At 41.1% G+C, this 22,147-nt stretch overlaps 1 protein-coding gene across 9 annotated transcripts in view; it reads left to right on the top strand.

Moving 5' to 3' along the window:
• The window catches only part of LOC111246405 (uncharacterized), a 108,809-nt gene that overhangs the window by 62,222 nt on the left and 24,440 nt on the right, over nt 1–22,147 (top strand). For 2 of the 9 annotated variants that reach the window (XR_015319290.1, XM_086977697.1), the window contains one exon: nt 1,895–2,367. The exons of the other annotated variants lie outside the window; for them this stretch is intronic. Coding sequence is in view for 1 of the 2 variants with exons in the window: in XM_086977697.1 (XP_086833823.1) it covers nt 1,895–1,959 (65 nt within the window). In the remaining variant the exon portion in view is untranslated. Of the gene's footprint in view, nt 1–1,894; nt 2,368–22,147 lie in introns of those variants that run through there. 9 annotated transcript variants of the gene reach the window in all.

Here is a 22,147-nt window from a genome sequence, read left to right as displayed (position 1 = left end):
TATACTCCATCGATAGTCGACTGACTTGACGCGGCTGTTATATATACACCGCAGCAGTAATATCTGAACAGGCAGCGGCTGTTATCTAGGACAATCTACGGCAACGACAACGGGCCTCCTGGCCGTTCTTTGCGTTCAGCCATATGCCTGCTCTACCTGCAAGTCAACATATACCCAGGGGTAGTCAAACATGAAAAAAACGATGCCTCCGCCCGCTAAGATATTGGTTCTCTAAATCGAGTCACATGCGCGTAATAGTAACAGCGATGCCAGCTGTAGTCGTTGCGGGATAATTGGCAGTAAACGTTCGTAATGAAAAGGTAAACCTGTTGGGAAGAAAAAACAATTATAAGCTATGTTCGATCTGCAGGAGATGGCAGGCAGTCTCGGTAGCTGGTCGAAGGACGAAAGACGTACTTCTCGTTTAGCATCGTATCGATGAAAAAAGGGATCGTTTTCACAACAGTATTCGCGTAATATATTAATTATACTAGCGGTCCTATGAATTATATAGATGTGCAATAAATATGATATCGTAAATGTATAGAAAAGTATATGGTCATAGTTGAAGGCTTTACGCAAGCGAAGGGTTAGGATGCGAATCCATGACATGAAATAGTTAAAACGGTCCCTAGGTAAGTAAAATTGATCTTGTACACCGGTTGTCACTTTGATTTCTTTGTTTTTCAGTATCGAATTGTTGAGATGACTAATATTAGCAACCAAGGGCATATGGTCTACGTTTAATTATCCATATGATTTTCGAATCCGTACCAGACTTAGTCTCCTAGTGCCATGGGTGATGCTTCTGTATCATTTCTAGATCACTATTGTTAGAAATTATATTTGCTACAATAGACATTATAGGCCACTAGGTGTATCTGATCATTTTGCAAACATCAAATCGTTGCGATACCGTCGTCCGAAACACAGGGGTTAGTAATTGGTATAGAATCATGCTTTGTACAGCCCTAGATCTTCTCTGACCATCGTAACAAACACAAAACTAAAATTAGCAATCCGAATAAGCAAGGATTAGGATCCAGCTTGGAGGTAGTCGGTCAGAGATTAAACAAAGACACCTTTAGAAAATTTCATCGTCTCAACTACGCGGTGCTAACCAACAGAGTTGAGCTTAACAGCGAATGACACGGGACGTAACGAAAGCGAGCGCGTCAAAGGAGTAACTGCTTCATACGTTCAGTGGTTTAAGGTCCCTAGAAGACGTTATGAAAGCTTTAAAGGGGCGGAAGACTGTCGTTAGTAAAAGGCGTCTCAAGATTTTTAAATTAACCAATAGACTACTTCCACCAAAACGTTCTGAGGCGGTTTGATTGACGAAATGACAGGGCAGGACGCGCTGCATTTTAAGTATGCGCGTATACAAAGAAGCAGGAAAAACACCAGCGATTTCGAAGAAAGTGCCCATAGGCAAAGAATCATATCGGCACAGGTATTCGCGGTATCTAACAAATATGTTGCAACGGTGGCTGGTTTCTATAGAATCTCTGTTCGTTTTGCCCGCATACAAAAACGAAAAAAATATAACAAATTGTTCATGTTGACTTATTGGCTTCATTATACTCTTATGGTATATATAGGCAACTATTGGTGATGGGATTCTGGTTAGTCGTGTCGCACCGTATTTAGAGAATCAGAGTGAACTTTGCCATAATATGGCACTAACGTTAGATAGCTATAACTGTCGTGTTCCAGGCACTGTGCGAACGGCCGATCGGTTGCCAACTCCGACCTTTAATTGGACCAGCTAATATGCAGCGTGCATGAATCTGGCCAAAGTTACCATGATTTTTATAATAGCCTTGAGGCTTGTCTATTTACTTATTTCCCGATGAAATTCCGATCGATCTGGTTATTGACCGTTTTTTTCCAGATAAAAGAGTCAGACGAAAACTTCTTTTCGTCCAACCAAAAAAAAAACAAGAAGGCCGCTTCTGAACAACGTAAGGTCACCCTCCACGTATCCAGTCGTCGTGAGAGGCGTTCAACAATCTTACAGAGAGGCCGATTTCATCAATCACCTTCCAGCACCAAACAGCCGAGACAGTCGTATGTTTTTTCTTTATGGCAAAACTAACTAAACGATGCCCACGCCTATATGCGAACAAGAGATTTACCTCAACTACCATCGAGACTGAGTGATATCTCTGTGAGTGTGAGTCTGAATGTGACAGACTGCATTACCTATATCTTCCCCCCATGTGCACGGAAGAAGACATTTTACTTTTAACGTGCTTTATTTAAGCACAACCGTTGTATGTTATGAATCGTTGAATCATTAAAAAGAAAATAAAATGGGTATGATAAATAAAAAAAGCACAAGTGATTGCTGTTATGACAAATTTATCTTTAGACTAATGCAATGTCAGAATGCACCTTCTACTTATATAGATTTTACGATTCATGCATTGACAATATATACACATTTGTACAGTGTACTGAGAGCTTCTTGTGAGTTCTACATATTGCACGTTATCATATGTATTTGCTGTTATGCACGACCTACTTATAAGTTACTGTGCTAATTTCTTGAGTGTACGCGCCAACGCTGCCATTATTCAGCGGTTATTTTTGACGTCATTGATATCACAAGGACGACTGCGACCACTACGGCTGTAGTAGATCACGCCTCTCAACATCATGCATCGATACCCCCATCTCCTTTATTACTTCTCTATCTAACCTCTCGTTGCTATCACTGGCGTGTACACTTTATCGCCACTCACGCGACCGGCCCTAGAAGCAGAGTTTCATTAGTCAGTCATGCCCTTTGCCCTCAACCAGACTGCCAGATACCTGCTTTTTCCCCGAAGTGTCCCCTGCACTGTTACATTGTATGCGCTAAATTAATGCATAGTTGTCAGTCGAACAGAAAGTTTCGAGACGACACCATCGGTGAGCCCAGTTTCAACGCTGAATGTTGTTCAAGACGCCGCAGGTAGCGTCGCTCGCAAGCGCAATGCAACAGTTATACAACAGAAAAAAGCATGAAACAACGACAATCTCCATATAGATTTCGATCTTTCTATCGTTAACTTGGCTATTTTTCCCTTCTATTCGTCCGAAAGTATTGAAAATCCCTAACTACCGACGTTCTTTTCTGCGCTTGACTGTTGTTAAGGCAACATGGAAGCATGTATTTGCATGTCTTAAGATAAACTGAATTTTAATTAATGATGTTTTGCCATTTTTCTATAAACACCAAAATTCCATCAGTACAGAATTTTGCGGCTTCCGGGCGAAAGACTGTGACAAGTGATTTCCATTGAACTCAGTTAACAGCTGCTCTAAGATCCGGCCTATATGGCGGATGCATTAAGTGTTTCTGTTTATTTGTTCCTCAGTTTTGCCCAATAGCTAAAGGTGTGTGTGGTAGGCCATTGTCATCGTTTAAGACGACGTCTGTTCCAGTTGATTTTTTTAGTAGTTTATCGTAATCTTCTAACTAATTGATACGCATCAATGATTTGACAAAACAACAACGGCAGCAGGAGTGATCATTTTCGAATGCCTCCAGATAGAGTTTTGCCACATATAGGGGAGCACGTTTCGTATACTTGATGATACGGTGCGTAAGTCATGTGTGCGTAATTCACTCTGCGGTACTCGTGATCGACCGCTTTAGAAGTGGCTGGATTTTCTTGCATTTTTATAGAATTCCGTGACGAAAATACGATGAAAATACGCAAAAAGCTTACGCTTTTTGCGTCAGTTCATATTGCATCAAATGATTAAAGTCGTTCGGCGGTGGACGTTCACATTGGCAACGATATCGTAGCTCGTCATATGTCGACCTTGCTTAACTTTCGCAATGATTTTATCAATCTTTCCCGTAATGAATCAATCATTATGAGCATTGTCGAACGAAAACGACCGAACCGTCTTTAGATCGCTTCTTCCGTGAACGGCCGACAGCGTTCTTGTAAGACACAGCATACTTTTGGAGAAATTTCGCTCGTCTTCAAAACGTTCTATCAAATCTCAGTTTTAACGCAATAACACAAACGCCGATTCAATGCAGGCTTGAGGTATTTGATTTGAAAGCCACCTAGCAGGATAACGATCAATGCTTTTTCGAAGACCCAGGTCTAATCAAATTTCAGTAAAATCACGCTCTGCTTTAGGGGACTGCTGATCGTTGCCCAGAATGAAAAACTGTCAAACCTGATTTAGCCTTCCAAGAAAAATCCTTCCGAGGGAACTAGCGTGCCACCTGCAGAGGACACAGACAACATCATTAAGCCGCAGGGTTGGCTGCGGAGCAATCAAGATCATTTGAAATCGATGGTATGAAGCAATTACGTGGGTAAACCGATATGCCCTTTCAGTTTACCTTTCAATGTAAAGAACTTCTTAATAAAACCAGCACACTATATATATATATATATATATATATATATATACATATAGCATATTTTTATGGGTCGAATGGAGGCGTTGAAATATTATTTAAGATATTATTTCATATAAAACTACTGTGCCTCTTATTTTTGTTAAGTCTCTCGGATCCTCGTTATGAGTTTGGCTTCTTTGTCTCCTCCTATTCGTTACAAGCGCAGCGTAGAAACGGCTGAGAGATAATAACTAGGCGCCAGTCATCAATGAACGGATACATATTTGTAAGAAACGTTAAACATTAAATATAAATCAGCATGTTGAAAAACGTTAGATCGCAAAATTTGAATTTACATCCCACGAAGATGTAAATTTAATCATAAATTGCCGGCTTGGTATAAATATTTTATAGCATCATAACATGCGCCCGAGGCAAAGCCTTATTAGATGATGTTCAAAATAGAAATTTGTAACACAAGCTTCCATGAGGATCTCTTGTTTTCGTCGGTCAACCTCACTGTTATTATTACTAATACAATTGATTTCTTAATTCATTTGTCGTTACGAGTGAGTGTTCGAAGTTATCACCTTCACCGTCAAGGACAAACACTACCGTATACAAGCCTTTTTTTTTTTACCTATTTCATAGACGGAAAAATACATTGAATAGATATATAGGGTCTTAAGTAAAAAAAAAAATCATCCAGTACGCGCTGAGCGTTGCAGTGCTTTCTGAGGATTTTCGTGGAAAATAACTCTATTCATCGTAATCTACAATTATATTTTTTACAGTTCCATATATAAAACCTGTCCACTTGAAGATATTCTAGCTCGCAAAAAATATGTTTGTATCTTATCGATTGTTATTGCTATTATCCACAGAAGATGACTTCCTGGAAGTCGATCGAATATGATTCTCTAAGGAAGTGTTTCGAAGAAAGTTCGATTAGCACAAAATTATAATAGCACCTTTTAAACGACTATGGCAAGCTTAACATAATATCCTTCTTTGAGGATGAATCTATCAAGCAGCACCGCACTTCGGAACACACGGCTCCTAAACCACTGGTAGCATTTAGGGATGTGTGGGCCCCAGTGTCCCCCCAAACGAAATTTACATATTCAAAAGATTATTGTATATAGTACATAAATAAAATACTACATGGACGGACACGCTCTTCGTGAACATAAAAAGCCCTTTCGTTCAACATGCCTCTGATTACTCTTCGACACGATCCGCTGCCTTCAGAAAGCTTACAACGAGGACACGCAATCAACATATTTATATATGTATAACATGATTGGAGGGAACTTTTCGTCCAGCTGCGTAGTTACCATGTATTTCCAGGACAAAACCTCTTTGGCATGGGTATGTTGGACTTGGTGTTGACGATATTGGAACATTCTGTCTTAACACTGAGAAAGAATGGGCGGCAAGGAACACCGTCATTAAGCAGACAAAGAGTAGAGGTCTTTTCGCAACGGCAATCCCTACCTATCTTAACATAACGCCGTGGTTAAGTTTCTCTTTATTTCAAAGAAATGCTTTTCTAATTAGAACCATGTCGGTAGAGAGGTTTGGGAAAATCATTAGCAACCAACAGTGGTCCTACACGATCTTCACAGAGAGAAATTATTGGAAAAAAGAAAACCCTTCTGTTATTTCAAGAACGTTGAGAAGCACAAACCAAGCCAGTTCTCAGAACGAACGAGTCAGAACAATGGTTTTTGCGTTTCACGTAGCAACAATTGACTCAAGCGGGTATCACTGCCAGAGTGGAATGCCGCAACTTTGAGTTTTGTAAGCGTTCGATGGGATCGTTCTCTTCGTTTGAGACCTTACTGCGGGTAGCCGTAGTAGCAACAAAGCTGCTGTGTGTCCACCCAGCTTATTGTCACGCATCGATAGGCAACGATCGAGCTATAATATATGTTACGTAGAAAATGCGTCGATAGCGGTTCATATTAATTGGACGTATCTTAAGCTCCGACCTGATTCCCTGATACTGTGAAAAGAGCTGATAGGAACTCAACATTGTTGGCTCAATATAGCGGACAGTAATGAACGGAAATAACAATACTCCTTGAAATGGTCCTACATTTATCGTTTATTAGACCACTTGGGTCTAGCAGTTTAGATTGAGGTGATCAGCAATAACTTATGAGTGAATTCTATATCTTTTTTTTATTGTAGACAAGCGATTGAAGAGCATCATGGCCGCTTGCACATAATGAACCGCCGTATAGCAAAATTTTTTTTTCCATTAAACTCCCGAACCAGTCGAAACTATCCACAGACTGTGAGAGCGCGCGGTTTGCACTAATGGAAAATTTTCAGTTGACTGCATTAGTACGATGTGTTGAAGCCTGGATCATCAATTAGGGGTTTCGATAGATGACAACGATGGCCTTCTACATTAGCAGGGCTTTTTCTGCAGTTAGGTTCGATAACAGAGGTTGCACGATTTTTCACCGTCGCCGTAGAGGAACAAATTAAGTTTAGACCTCTGTTTCCAGGCAGAATTAGGTCCAATAAATACATCTCATTCTGTTTAAATTATCCAAGTGCTTATTATTTTATTTTGTACAAATCGACTATTTTTTGTGCAGTTAATTGCTGCCATGGCAAGGTACACCTGATGCGCAACCGTGAATTTTCGTTCTGGTTCCAATCGAGTCCCCGTGGTTCTTTTGAATGACACGAACTTTCAATTTTAACCTAACACGCCGTCACGTTTGACCAAAGCCGCCATAAACAATCCCTTACGTATAATATATTCGAAATAATGACACATGGAAAAACTGTAAATAAAGAACGCTGTTTAAAATTAGTCGCTATAGATATTAGTTCCCATTGCGGAAGTACCAATGCTAATATGGTTCAGTCTCGTGTGAAAGTAACCGTTCAGTCGCATATAATACTCAACAGTTAATAAGTGCTCTGTGTGCTTTGTAATTATGCAGATAGTAACATAATGGAGCTTTATATATCGGTACTTCTACTAAATTGTGTTGCTCACTTTACATCGAAGACTCAGTGTCCGCCTATAGAGCCTAGCATTTTCCAATGGCCTAGTTACCTGCTGTGTACCAGAGATATTTAGAGAGTTGTCGATACTCCATGTAACCTGGTTCAACGGAACCGGGAGATATCGTATCCGCGAGAACTAGCTTGAACTCCCATTTTACCATCACCGCCCTGGAATAAACGCACAATGCCAGAAAAACTTACCTGTGTCAGATTAAACAAGATCCGAGTCCGCTTTTTCATCTCCCTTCTCCTTATCCCACACCTCGAATCCGTGGTGCACATAAACGGCTCATAGTTCAGCAGCTATACAATGCAACAGATACTGTATTAAGTTTATTCTAGTGGTGAAAGTGTTCCGATCAGATATTGTGTTGACAATTCAGTTTCTGTTTCGGTGTGTATCCGACCCGGATTGGCCCATTACCACTAGAACGATCTGTTCCTTTATGCAATGTAAGCTCCTCCACGCCACAGGCGATAACCGACTCAGAGGCGTGTAATGAGAGCTACCACCAAACCCTTTTAGTCCTTATCAGTAGAACTTAAACGACAGATATAAACGTTAGCGTGCTTGACAAGATTGCCGTGTTACCGTATTGCTTTTCAGCTAAACTAACCCATTACTGTTGGCAGGTAGGTCTGTTTCTATTTACATGGTGGTCGGCATCACTCAGACGCACCCGAGTCAACCGGCTGCATATAGTACTAGCAACATGACGGCAGTGCGTGTTTAAAAGCGTTTGACTGAACAGGATTAAAAGCAGCGAAACGTGTGAATTCTAGCGACGCTTGCCACAAGAAAAAAACACGTTTGCCCAACTAAAGTAAAGCGTTTGAAGGATGAAAGCTTGTTTCCGTGTGCTGTCAATGTGTCAGTGGAAAGTGGCCATTGTCCTCGCCGGCAGAAACCTTACAGGCCAATCAGTACGGATTGAAAGTATCGTATAATAATTTAGTTGCTGTGTTGTTCGGATATCTACGACATGATTATATCAAGTATATATGTAGTATATATACTAACGCATACCTTCGTATATACGTATATCTGCCTTTGCATCACTTACTGTGTGCAGACCTCTTTTACATGACACGCGAAGTTAAACCACGCCTTAATCCTTACCTTAAAAGATTGCGCCGAGTTCCATGCATGCACGCACAGATACAAATCTGCACGTACATAGCAAGAATGACGTACGTGCAAAGACCTGATTGTGAGATCTTGGAGGTAGAAAATTGTTGAGAATTTCACTCGTGAGAGAGGTCAACATCTACTGCGAGATTCGTTGAAAGTAAGGAAAAGTGTCTCCCAACGCTTGAGTGAGCGCGTAATGCAAGAGCATACCTTTGCATTCAGATCGGTAAAATGGAACCTTTATATTCTCTCTCTCTCATATTTATAGTAGCGGGGAGTACGGCCGACCTATATGCCAATGAGTATTGATATCCATTTCTACGTTTAGAGACAAATTGTGCATGAAAACAAAAACACTATTATAAATTGAACGCAGCAGGCACATTAAACCGGCTGTATATTTACGTTCATATACAACGAGTCCAAGTACGAGTCCAACGAACACAAGGAGAGGGAAGGGAGGCGTACAGTGAAGCCAGACTTTCAGTTGAAGCGGAAGAAAAATATTTATTATAGACCCTGATTTTTATTTTCTAACGAAGGCGTTGCATCACTGACTATTATATATTTAACCAGGCAAAAACTAAGTAGCTATCTTCGCTGATCGTACGATCTCGAAATCTGCCTGCAAATATTGCTCGTTGGCATTGATCGATTCACATGTAGCCACCATGTAAAAACGTTGGCTTTTACAACAGGCCAATAGCTGAAGCTCATCGCAGTAAAATTCAGAAAGCCTAGGCTCTGTCGGCCTATGGGCCAGCTGCTCATTAAGAAATACAGGTCCAGTGACGGCATTGTGATTCACTAGTCAATCTTGTTAAAAGAAAAACGTGCTATGGTTTTAAAGATTTATTTAATTTTAACAACACAGTGTCTCTTGAAAATTCAAGATACACTCTGGCCGTGCTGAAGAAGACGGGCTTAAAAGTAGGCTACCTACCCTGTAATTTCCAACTCACTTAGCTACCTGTCAATGACCTAATGAGAGCTATATCGAATAATGAATACAGTCATGACAAAACACTACCTCGGAAAGCTCCTCCTGCCGTACCTATTATTATTACATTGTTTTTGTTCGCTATGAATTGGTTTATAGAATATATCGTGGATCAGTCTAGGACAACACATTCACAAGTCTAGTAGTGCATTTGTGTGACTTGAGATCTACGGGAAATGTCCAGCCAAAGGGCAGCTGCGTGTTTTGACGTATGAGGGTTTTCGGCAAATGTTTAGTGTACTTATTTTGTTGCTAGTAACACTAAAGGGCCGCGTACCATTCTTCGAAGCATTACAAATGGATTTCATCTCTTCAAACTTCGGCCAAGCTCGGGTTCTGTAAATCGCTTGGCGGGATAACGGAGGCAATTGGAATCCTTTCGAACCAATTCTACGTTTTCGGTCCTGAACAGCTACATAAATATCCACTTACGCTTAAGCCGTCATAGCCATCCAATAAGTACTTGTGCAAGCCACCCTTTTGCTCTGAAGGGGAATGACTGAAAGGTCCTTCCAGCTAGTGGAAGTGTACATTTGTTAGATGAGACGGAATAGAAGACTTGACACATCGGATGTGATCGGATGTGGACGCGAATTAATCCCGCTTGGCAAAGAAGTCAAACGCAAAATTCTACCTATCGGAATTATACGTGCGCTCATGTATGCCAGCTAGTTTTACTCTTGTTACATCCCGTTTTTTACTCTCAAGATCAGTTCTGGATGCCACATAATGAGATAAAAATCGAGCTGGGGTCACCGCTCGACAACGTAGAAGCGTACGAAGGCGAAGCGTGCTCACAAACCGATAATGGTTGGGATATGTGCGTCATTCACTACTGAGAAAAATCTATGCAAAAAAAAATAGCAACTAATGTGACGCCGTCGTTGTAGAATTATAAATACATACAAATAATCATTATTTTCATACTTTTTTTACATGTGACTTCAACATCTAGCCACATAGGCATAGGTGTAACTGTTAACGCACTTATTTCTGCTTCTGCTTCAACATTAAGCTTGCTTCTTCCACATATACGTATGAATTATGACGCGCGCCGATAATATATATATATATATCCCTAGGTGTTTCTGTCACTATTGGAATATGAGGAAGAGGTGTAAAGAAAATGAATCGCATCTATGCTGGCACCAATACATTATCATGACTTCTAGTGCAACAACCGTTTGAGCCACCGAATCCTCATTATATACATATACACACTTTAGCTTACTCTAGTTTTTATTTAGATTTTAGATAGAAGATTCCAAAAATTTATTGACATAACTGAAATTAAATCCCTAACTTGTAAGTTGCATGAAAGCTCAAATGTTTATGCTATACCAAGAACGCCCTGAACAGCTATGACCATCGACCGTCGGCTACGTAAGCGTAACGCTCGCGGTAGTAGACTTACGATTAGAGATCCCGTAAATCGTTCAGCAGCAATAGCAGTGGCTCGGGAGACACGCCACCTTGTCTGGATCGTCATCGGTGGTGCAATATACAATTTGCATTCTTCATCATATAGATACGATGAACTGCTAAGATAAACTGATAAGATGAAAATAATTTGACGACTTCATGAGAAAGCTATTTAACTACCCTGCTGAAGTCATGTGTTCGTCATACTGTTCGCTAAAGAGATAGCGTTAACAGATTCTACGCTATCGTTTGCGTCCTAATGCCTAAACCGCCATAACCTGTTGACTAGTTTTTGGGGTCTCGTATTTTTGATATCCTTGCGGTAACTGTATGATCACTAGACTCGACTTGCTAGCCGAATGTTGCAAAAGTTTTTTTTCGTTAACTTACGCCAACTTATCACATGTCAGTGATCGATCGAATCTGCGCGTACGAAACGTATCTATTATTATACATAGATATGACTACAAATCCATTAGCGGCATCGCCGCCGTGGTCGTGTGAGCTCTTCGTACTGGCCTTCCGATACTGATTTCAGTCGTCCACTACGATTAATGTCTCGATGGGAGCTTTTTTTTTTAGATGAAGATGGCTTTCCTCATTTGAGTGTCTGTGATCGAAAAAACTTCAAAGAGCGGTACCATTCTACACATCTACAAAACCGTAACAGTGTCTTACTAACAGGTTGGCTTTCGCGATGTACACGCACACTGAAACGCGTAAACTGACATAAAAATTTATGTGTGCTTATTGCGGATACGCGTCAACGCCTGCCGCTGCTATTACTCTAATAGAAGCTGGCAAATGCCATAGCGCCCACAGCCGTCACCGCCTCCCAACTCGATGATCGTGTTAGTAGCTGTCGAAGCTGACGGGCGGGCAAGCTGGAAATGAAAAAATTCACTTTCAACACTACTTAACATATAATGATAATTTCAATTTTTTAAGACCAATTTTTAATCGAATCAAGTTCACGGTTGCTTCGTAACATCCCTTCCAGTCAATAGCCACGGACAAACCTCTAAGCAACTTGTTACGAATACTCTACTGCGAGTAATAAATATATTCTTTGGTAGACCTGTGGTGGTCGAACCATCATTTTGTGTTTAAAGAGTAAAGATATACGGCATATATCTTGGCCACTGTTGCTCATCGAAGGTTCGGGCGATAGCCGAACGAGAACAGAAGAAAAATATACTAACGGTAATAATAAAGTAATACGGATCTGGCTATAAATACTCATTATGCTCTGTCTGAACGTGCATTTGCGTCTCTCAATATACTACCTCAAAAAATGATCGATTTTACGAGATGTAGGGTTAGCCCAATAGAAAGGGTATGGATTATTACACTTCATTGTCTGCTGCCGAAACACTGATCTGTGTATCCGAGCTATCACTGGCGGAACTGATTGAACGTTGCTCATTAGACACGGCTCTGACTAATTTCGTCATTATATTTATTGATATAACGTCCACGCAAACAACAGGCATACAAACAAAATATTTCGATTCGTCCATGACTGCATATTGCGCAGAACTGAAGATTTTACGACAGAACAACCACACAAAGGTGACCTTTTAACATGTTCGTTTATGGGAGCTTGATTATAATGGAGCCTATGAGCGTTCGGTCAGGGATTGAATCGAATTTATGGTCGGAAGAAACATCAGCAATTAGGGCAAAATAGGAAATGCAAGAGATGGCGCTGACTTTCTTTTCGGCTTGGCAAATCGCCTCTCCGTTTCAACTCTTGACACAGAAACAAAATCAAATTTTGGCGCCATTTTTAATATCAAGATAAGTATGGAACCGCGTGTATTGCGAAGCGGTAGAATAGCAGATCTCGAACAGTATTTGGCTATCTTATCTTGAATTATTCATTTTTGAGCGCAAACTCTGGACGCGGAATTTCAGATAGCATCGTATTAATTACTATTACATCCTACATTAGGTATCAGTAAAAATCCATTCAGAGTGAACTCGATTTGTCCCATGCAATGAACTCGTTATGTGCCAGCTCAGTCCGGCGCGTAAATTCTCATTAACAAAGTAAAAGTATAAGTAAAATGCACCATGTACAGTTGTAAACAACTTCTGTTGTAGTTCCTGTAGCTAAATACTATATTTATCAGCCGTTTTACTTGGGTGAGGCATACTCGTTTATCGTACTTAATTGATCGTTCAACTAGTTCCCGAAATAGTTTGACATGAAGGCGCCCTACACATTTGATCTAAATTCTTTTTATCGATTTACTATTTTTTTTTTAAATGATACATCCGGAACAAAGGTCTGCTCGATAAAGGCTATATTCGTTGTCAGAATAGCAAACGTCTACTTATTGGCCTTCACCTTGAAGACACTGCGCTGCTGTTACGAAGTTCAGTGGCGCCCGTCGCCTTCGAGCTACACCTATTCCATAGAGTTGAGGCACGATTTTTCCCGTTCAACTCATGTATCTATATCGCTTCTCATATATGTACTACAAACGTGAAGTACATAATGGCGATACTGACGGCCGTATAATATAAATGAAGACAAATAAATAAGGACGTCGTCACTGAAAGGGTAATTAATAATCACCCTTTCGTTACCTGTCTGTCGGATTCTCCTCATTAGGGTTATAACTATTTATATCTTCTCAATGACGAAATTAAACCGGACTCAGAATTGCACTTGTTTTGTTGTTTACCGCTGGACAGAATGATTGAATAGTCTCTTCTGCAGGGCTTGATAATCAAACGAATAACAGAAAAGAGCATAAAACGTAGTATAGCGGAAGTTATCGTTCCATTCGACAGAAAAATAGCATAATTTAGTTTCCCGTGGAAACCAGAAATTCCGGCAGAAAGGAGCCTTTAACAAAGCATTGCGTACACACAGACACACACGTGGTGATATACGCAACACATAAAACCCAGAGAGATGAAACAAAGGTTGCGGTTTTAGAGGGGATCTTTAAATAGGTGAGGAACCTGTCTCGGTGGGTACAGTGCGTTTGCGGTAATAGCAGTGAGCTTTTGACATGAAGGTTTTTAGATGCTACCGGTTTATGGCGAGACGGCCCCAGCAATGTAATGTTAACTCGAATAGACTTTTTAGTAAAATAGAAGAATACAAAGCGTACGAAATATATACATCACGATAAATTCAACATATACAATTAATCTTTAAATATTATATATAATATTTAAGATTTTGAATGAGGAAAAATAAATAAGTCTATAATTTAATGTATTTATTAGTGAGCCGGTAGCATGTCTGGCGAAGTTAGAACGTGTGCTCAGATATTTGAAGCCAATGCCGTCAGCCTCGTCCATGTTGAAGTCCTTATCTCCTAAGATATCGAAGTGTATTAAATATACGTTGACTCGCGGGGGGTAATGTTACAACCAGTCATATATCTGTGCTTGCATGCGCGACGCTCACTGAAGCTTTCCTGCTGTACCTTGAATTACTAAATGTTCGAACGACTAAACAGTCGGCATATATTTTCAACCAATAAGTTCTGGCTTTTGTTTTCTGTTAAAAATAGTCACATCGACTATCGTAAATATACAAGTGGGTCTATCTTAAGTTTGAGGACGTGGTATGGTCACGGTTCATATTGTCTGTAGCATTAGAAGTTTTCGTGGTGTAGCCTTTCAGAGAAGAGGACAATAAAGTTGATGCCAACCCCTGTCAGCTGACACCCCGCCCACGTACAGACGCCAGCCGAACGTGCGGTAGATAAGTGAAAGTATGGCTCAATAAATAAAGAAGTGTCAGTTTGTGTTTTTCAAAGCAAAGAAGCCGTTAGGAGGTAGGACATACCTACTTTTGCTTACGCAAGGCCTCTTTCTTCGACACGCATCCCGCCCCCGCATTCATAGCGCAATGCAGCAGCAGCAGGAGTAATAGCGCCTTGAAGAGGACGACACCTGCGCACCATACTATTCCCAAACGGTCACCGCAATCAACAAGCAACGGTAAATGGCGCGTTTGTTGCCCTTTTGCAGCTATTGGCCACAACAATCGCATCGAGAGGAAGCCCCTCCCAGCTGCTTTTCTGTTACTGTTAAAACGGTTGGCTTATGTTGATCGTAGCTCCGCTATTCATTCACTAGGCGGCGCTTTCCACTGCCATTTGACTGGAGGCTTTATAATAGATAATAGGCAGTGCTGGAGCCTGCCAAAACTCAGCTAGATCCAAAGAAGCCTTAGCTGTTTTCCGGTAGCCTTTCACGAGCCCTGAATTGAAATGGCCAGAAGACGAATCTGACGAAAGAGAGAATCCTCGTTGGCGTTTTAAAAGCACGGCAAGGGAGAAGAACGTTACTTGGAAGATGAGGATGCTATATAAGTGAGGCTAAACGCTTCCTCACCTACCTCACCATCATCACCGCTGTACGAACGTCCATCAGTCGATAAGGTGAAACAATAATAATGACTTAACCGATTATGGCTGTGCTCCCGATGGATAGCTGAACACTGTGACAGCAATGGTCTTCGCTGTCAACGCTGGAAACGATAGAGACACAAGCCAAACCCGCAAGAACACCAATGTTGATTATTATCATAATAATAACAATGAAAGCTAAAAAAGAAGATATAACAATGTGACAATTGGACGCCAAAACGAACCGCGAGAAAGCGATAGTAAAAAAATAGCAGCAATTTCCGGACTAACGGAATTCTTCGTTTCGCTAGTGGCGGTGGATTGGCCGTAGCGTTAGCATAAACTATTGATGTTGTTGCATCACAGACACTTCAGACCTATACAACGAAGCTAGCGGTATTTCAACTGACCGCTGAGAAATTTAATGTAGGAAAACAAACGCTCTGATTGGCCCTTACATTTACTGAGCGGCTTAACTGAGTAAATGACTGAGTCTCAGTCATTGGGAAGCGAACGGATCAACAATGCATCATTTTAAAAGACTGTAGCAAAGATGGGTCGAGCGGACGGTCAGCGGCCCGTTTAGGTCAACCATTCAACTTAATCTTCCAACGCGAACCGTACTAGCTTAATCCCAGATATAGTTTAGTTTCTTATTATTCTAGGTTAGACGTAAATGTCATTTCCTCAAATTCATGAAGTACTCGGGTTGATGAATGTCGTGCTAGTTCGAATAAGGAACCCTGGATAGTTGGGCGGGGGAGTCGGTGTTAGGAAAACAGATAGGCTTAATGATACCTGATTTTGCTGCGTAGTTTAGATACCTGCAGTAGAGTTTTCGGCTACACGGCGGCATGGCAGCTTGTAGAACTCGAGCGGCATGTTGGACCATGTGTGAATTTCATCTAGTTAAAAGATTTCTAGTAATAACAATCACAGGGTGAAAGTAATAACAATGTAATACATGTATATAGGCGTGGAATAGACGATCTTGTCTATTTATCCCGTATCCGCTTGTTTCATAGCGACCAACAATAGGTTCGTCCTGCTCAGTCACATATTTTCTCAGAGACTGGTATCAACGACAGCTGGGCCCAGATAGTGACGTAGTTTCGTTTTGTGATTAACTGAAATTCTGGGCAATACGACCGTGTTATCCCAAGTGACCTAGCCATCAGCTGGTTGGCTAGCAATGGAATGGGTTGGAGTTCACTGTTCGTATCGGATTTTTCATAGAATTATCGTTCACAGCATGGTTAAGTGCTGATCGCAGCAGGAAGCAACGGTCGTGCCGACTACGAACGAATGCTGTATAGACGGATCTGACGTGCGGGGGCTTAATTCCGGTAAAATCAATGCAACCACATTGTTCCAAGCACTAACCGACGCACGAGTATCAGCTGTTGTCGCAAATACATCAAAACGTGTAGTGCATGCTGTGTTATTGAAAAAAGCATTTTTTGTCTGTATAGTTATACGACCGTTGCGTTGTCTTCGCTCCTGTCGGCCGGCGACGGAACGGCTAACTAGGGGGGAAGTAGCCTTAACTAGATAAGCTGAAAGACGCGCAAATTACATCCACAGTTGTTTGTCCTAGCAAAAATGATTCTTGTTATCGCTCACACTACAGGCTGTGCTTTACGCCATTGTTAGGAACGATGCGCCTAACGGCGATCATCACTTGGAATATATGGCTATTCCAGTTGTGTCATATTGTTCTAATTTTTATAATAGAGAAGATGTTCTAACCCCGGTCTAAAATGACCTGCAAACTTTTTTTTCACTGCAGGGTTATAATAGTTTACTAAAGGATTAAAGCTGCCCAATTAGCTAGATAACATTGACCTTTATGTGCTGTCATCTATTGATTAGAATCAATCAAGTTACTCCCAACCGCCACCTGAACACGTTGGATAGCTATTCCCCGTAAATGCCAACAATAAGGTCTACGTTATCCTAGGTTATGCATAGAGAAAACTATATAGTTGTCAATATTATCGTCATATCATAATTATAGTTCTTCTTCTATTTTATGTATACACATTATATACATTTTATGTGTATATAAACAGGCATTTGTATTATATAGCTGTATTAATTATATTGTATATTGTGTACATATGTGGCATTTTCGTCTGTCACCAGTATCGGCAAAATATCGTCTTGTTGATGCTGCTGATATTCTCGATCCTGCCTCCAAGCGTTAGCCGGGTGTTGTTGAAAACAGTTAAGGCACAGGCTGTTCAGGTAGCAGTTTGCTAGCTTCGCTGACTTCAAATTTAAGGCCATATTTTGTTAGCTACAAACTTAGGCTACAGCTGATGATTATGATTAGGGTGTGCACGATGACGGTTGAACGACCGTTTGGAAATTTTGAGGGCTCAACATAGCCGCAAGTATGCACGATCTCGAGATCTATCTGGACATGACCAAGAGTGCCAAGCAAAGAAAGATATGCCTTAAAGTTGGCAATCGACGACTATGTCGAAAGCAAATTTGACATCTTGTATTTATTCAATCCGTACCATTATGTACAAGCTGCAAAAGGATTCGACACAAAGGATAATCTTATCACACTTACCGAAGCCCTACAATAACGAACTTTTAACTTGAATAAGCGGAGTGCGAACAGTTCCTTTGCAAACATATTGAGAACAGATTGAGTAGGTTTGCAATCAATGCTTTCACTAAGTACACTGTATAAACTACTTGAAAGGGTATAAGTAGATCTCACACTATTTATATATGCATTTAAGTGTTCAGCTGTGTTGCGATACTCATAATATGTTTAGATACGTACGAAATGAAAATATAAAACCTCATGTAACGCTTGCATCTACGGGCTACGTGTTAGTCCACGAACACCTCTGTCCGTTCAAAAGGTCGTTGCCAGCAGCTGTGATAGCTACGAAGAAAGAAAAAGAACTGACGACAGATCAATGCAAACTTGTACGCGCATCATTATTATCGTCATTTTAGAGCTAGTTAGGTTATCTGTGCAGAGGCAACTGTGACTGAAACTAGAACATCGCAACTCGAAGATGGAAATGCCATTTCTCAGTGATAAAGGGGATCAATGTGCCCCAATGGGCATCTGTCATATTTCGTCAGACCAGACCTCTGTCGGTAAACCATACATTCCATTAGGACGACCACTAGTCGTCTTCAGTTCTTCTTTTCCAGAACTTCTTCCAACGGCTGCAATGGTTGCAGCGCTGATTTCGGCCACGTAACGTCTCGACATGAACATTCTATAATAACAATACGGTGACGGTAGCGGATGCCTTAACGCCTATCACAGGCGACACAAATACATATGACGATCATTCCACCCGCACAAAACACAACAGCAGCAACAATGACATAGGTCTAATTTGATGAATCCTGCGTTTCTTATTTTCGTATATGGTTTTCATCTTCCAGCCCCTTCGTTAAACGCTCGAACACGCATTCATCATCGGTGATACATCTATAGCATATAGAAAACCATTAAATCTTAACTCTATATAGTTGCGCGAGGAGCACTTCGATTCGGCGAGTCCTGGCATACACGACATTATCCTTTGACGTGGATCGATTTTTTTTATTTTAAGCTATTCAATAGTTTCAACACGTATCGCATCCTTAGCCATAAATGTTTTTTTGTTGTAATAGTTTGTGAAATGTCTTGCCGAACCGATTTCGTCTATCGGCTGTGTGGGCAGAGCTGAATTTTGAAAGCTTCGCAAAATGAAAAGAACTAAAAGAAGAATGACAATAGATGCTTCTTTTCTTCGTTCTTCGTTTGCTGACGCTGAAAACTTTGTCACGTTGTCGTTATTTTATTCGAATTACTGAGTTTTACTGGTTGCAATAACAGCAGCTATGTCTGGTAATAAATATGTCAACTCGAAATTTGTTGCTGCAAACTAAACAGGACGATGATATCATTTGACCTTTGATTCAACATTTCTGGTTGTTACCTCCATGTGAAAAGTTATTGGAATTACCTATTTTCAGATACAGTATCATTGGGAGTCTAACCTGAGTGGGCCTTGCTGTAGTCACTCGGAGTTCCTTCCACAGACCTATAAGATGGCGTGGCAATTATACAAGTCTGAATAATAGCTTATCTTCCCTAACTCTTTACCTCTCAGAATTAAATGTCTGGTAATAATTTTTGGGACCCGAACCAGCGTGGTAATAGGTTCGCTTATCATGATAACACGCTCCAAAGGCACGCATTAGCGACCACCCAAACCCCCACGCCGTAGCGAAATCAAAGAGCGCTATAGGTCTTTTTCGTTCATTACTTTTCTTACACTTACTGTGTTTACTAGACAACAACAGCTGCTGCTACTGCTGCTACTACTACTCTGACCGATATGGCTCAGTTAATTCGTGAATTTCATATAAAAGATCGAACTTGGTGCGAGGGCAATTTTTAACTGAATGCAAAAATGCTATAGAACTCTACTCGTTAATTTAGCTACTTTTAGTTAGAGACAGCACTGAAAGGCATTGTATTGTCTACAGTTAAATACTGCCATGGAATAAAGCATCGCCAAACTCCCCTTCGTCATTCTTTAATTGGCCGGTCGCTCTCCGAACAGACATCATCATGATGGGATAAAACCCCCACTTTGGAAAGCTCAGTGATTATGAACGCGTGCACGCCACACTGCAACATGTACATTGTCATTCCTCCAACCCGGCCCAAGCAAATTGATACCTATTTTCTTTCACGTTGTATGTAATAGATAAGTAGACATATTTGACAAAACTAATCTGTTGTGAACTATGGGACCAACGGTCTCAACGGTCAGCGCGTCCGTCGATCTGACCCAGTCTTTTCCTACCCATCTTTTGTCATTGTAAATGTCATTTGTTGCTCTGACCTGTTGTCAGACTCCTTTCTGCACGTGACTAAAGATGCAAATCAATGAATGGAAACATCACATGGGCATTGCATGATTTTTGACGTCATCATTATTAGATACGTTAAGATGGGAACGACCCAGCGGCTCATTATTTGCGTCTTTCCTGCTATTGAGAAAAAAAATTACACTAGTTTATGTTAATCTAAGTAAAAAATTAAATTACATTTGATGACTGGGTGAGGCTTAATCTATGTTTAATGTGGTTATACTACATTAAAGAGGAAAGAAACATATCATCGAAAATCATTGTACAGCCCCCATGATGGACCAGCAGGCGTCCTTTAAAAATACTCAACAATTTTAATGATTATTTTCATAATTTCATAATTTACTTCCATCGAGGGCAAACGGATATTTATATGCGAGTGCACGAGCTACTGTTCAATGAATATATATAATTAGTTAATCTAAAACCAATCCTATCGAGTTTACTTTACGATGACAGCAGCAGCTTTATTTCAAGCCACTGTCTTACGTAACGACGTTCAGATTTATTACTGGTCGAATATCTGTAATGGTGCATCGCTTGTATGCTTTCCTCTCGCAGTGTCATGGATTTATATCAAGCTTTGTAAGTAAAAAAAAACCTTATATTAAAGTTTTCTGCGTTTTAGTTCTGAAATTTATCGAAGATTCTAAACGAACACAGTGACTTCGTTACAGGGTCGCATCATCCCACCAATATTCCCGTCCGAGACAGCTCAGATCATTTTACTATTGCCTGAGACAGAACTCTTCCCAGAGTTAACAGGCAAGCACTTCGTACAGGTGAAGACTAACAAACGGACCCATCGACGGCGGCGACGCGACCGTATGCAGGTCCGCCGATATTTTTCTCTCCTGCGCAAAATTTTTCCACGAGGGTTATTTTAGTCCGCTTATTCATCTAGAGGCACATGTTATCATCATCGCCTGCGTGACATTCTAGTTACTGCCATAGCTATCTAAGTCATCTGTTCCGATCTCCAGTGTCAGCCTGTCGTACAGGGGGCCCGGTGTCGGCTGTCCATCCGGGCATCCCATCAGCTTCCCCAGTGATTATCGTCGCGCTAGTCATTTGTTGGGTCGAAGGGGCAGTGCAGTGGACAAAGCAGTGCGATTGGCTGAAAAACCGCTGGCCAGCGAGACGCTATGGGCGAGCATATATATATATGTACATGCAGCCTGCTGACCCGCGTTGCACCTGGCGAGGAAGACGGTATTGCCGTCACGATGCTGCTATTGCTACAGTACTAGCACTCATGGCACTACCATAAATCGATTGCACCGCCGCATCGATGAGTCGTCGCTAGAGCTAGAATAATCAACGCTGGTGCTGGTGATGTCGCGTCGTTGAGACTCAAATCACCGATTGTTGCACGTTCGGCGCTCGTAGCTCCTCTATTAGACTGGCGATCAGTGTGACCAGAACCGCTCCCCTGGGTAACAATAGTACACACGATAACCAGTGGGTACAACAGGACCCCAGAAAAGATCGCAAAGACAGAAGAAGCACACTGATCTCTGACGTTTTTTTTTTGCTACCTCGCGCTCAATGTTGTCGAAAAGCGTACAATAAGATCTTGATGGCAAGCGATTACCCTTATATTACTGGAACTCTGCTGCCATGCCTTTTACCGTGACTCTAAGCACCTTCTTCCTATCATGGTAATAAGAATAATAATAATAATAATACTATCCACTGTTCGATATAGAGAGAGGCAAAAGGAAGAGGCGGAAAGAATGAAAATGCATCGCCTTTTAATGGGATTTCCCTGTGTTGTCTGTTGTTTACCAGCGCGGTTCGACAACGCGACTACTCTTAGTAAAAGGATCAGGATTTCTGTCGTCGCTGCTACTGGTATTGCTTCTGCATATGGAAATACATTAGAAATACGTGTGGCAGGGCCAGTCACCTCTGAACGGGGT

This window comes from Varroa destructor, unplaced genomic scaffold, assembly GCF_002443255.2.
Source record: "Varroa destructor unplaced genomic scaffold, Vdes_3.0 BEIS01000001.1, whole genome shotgun sequence".
Classification (NCBI taxonomy): Eukaryota; Metazoa; Arthropoda; class Arachnida; order Mesostigmata; family Varroidae; genus Varroa; species Varroa destructor.
Note: the sequence above shows the minus strand (reverse complement) of the source record. Positions and strands in the feature narration are given on the sequence as shown.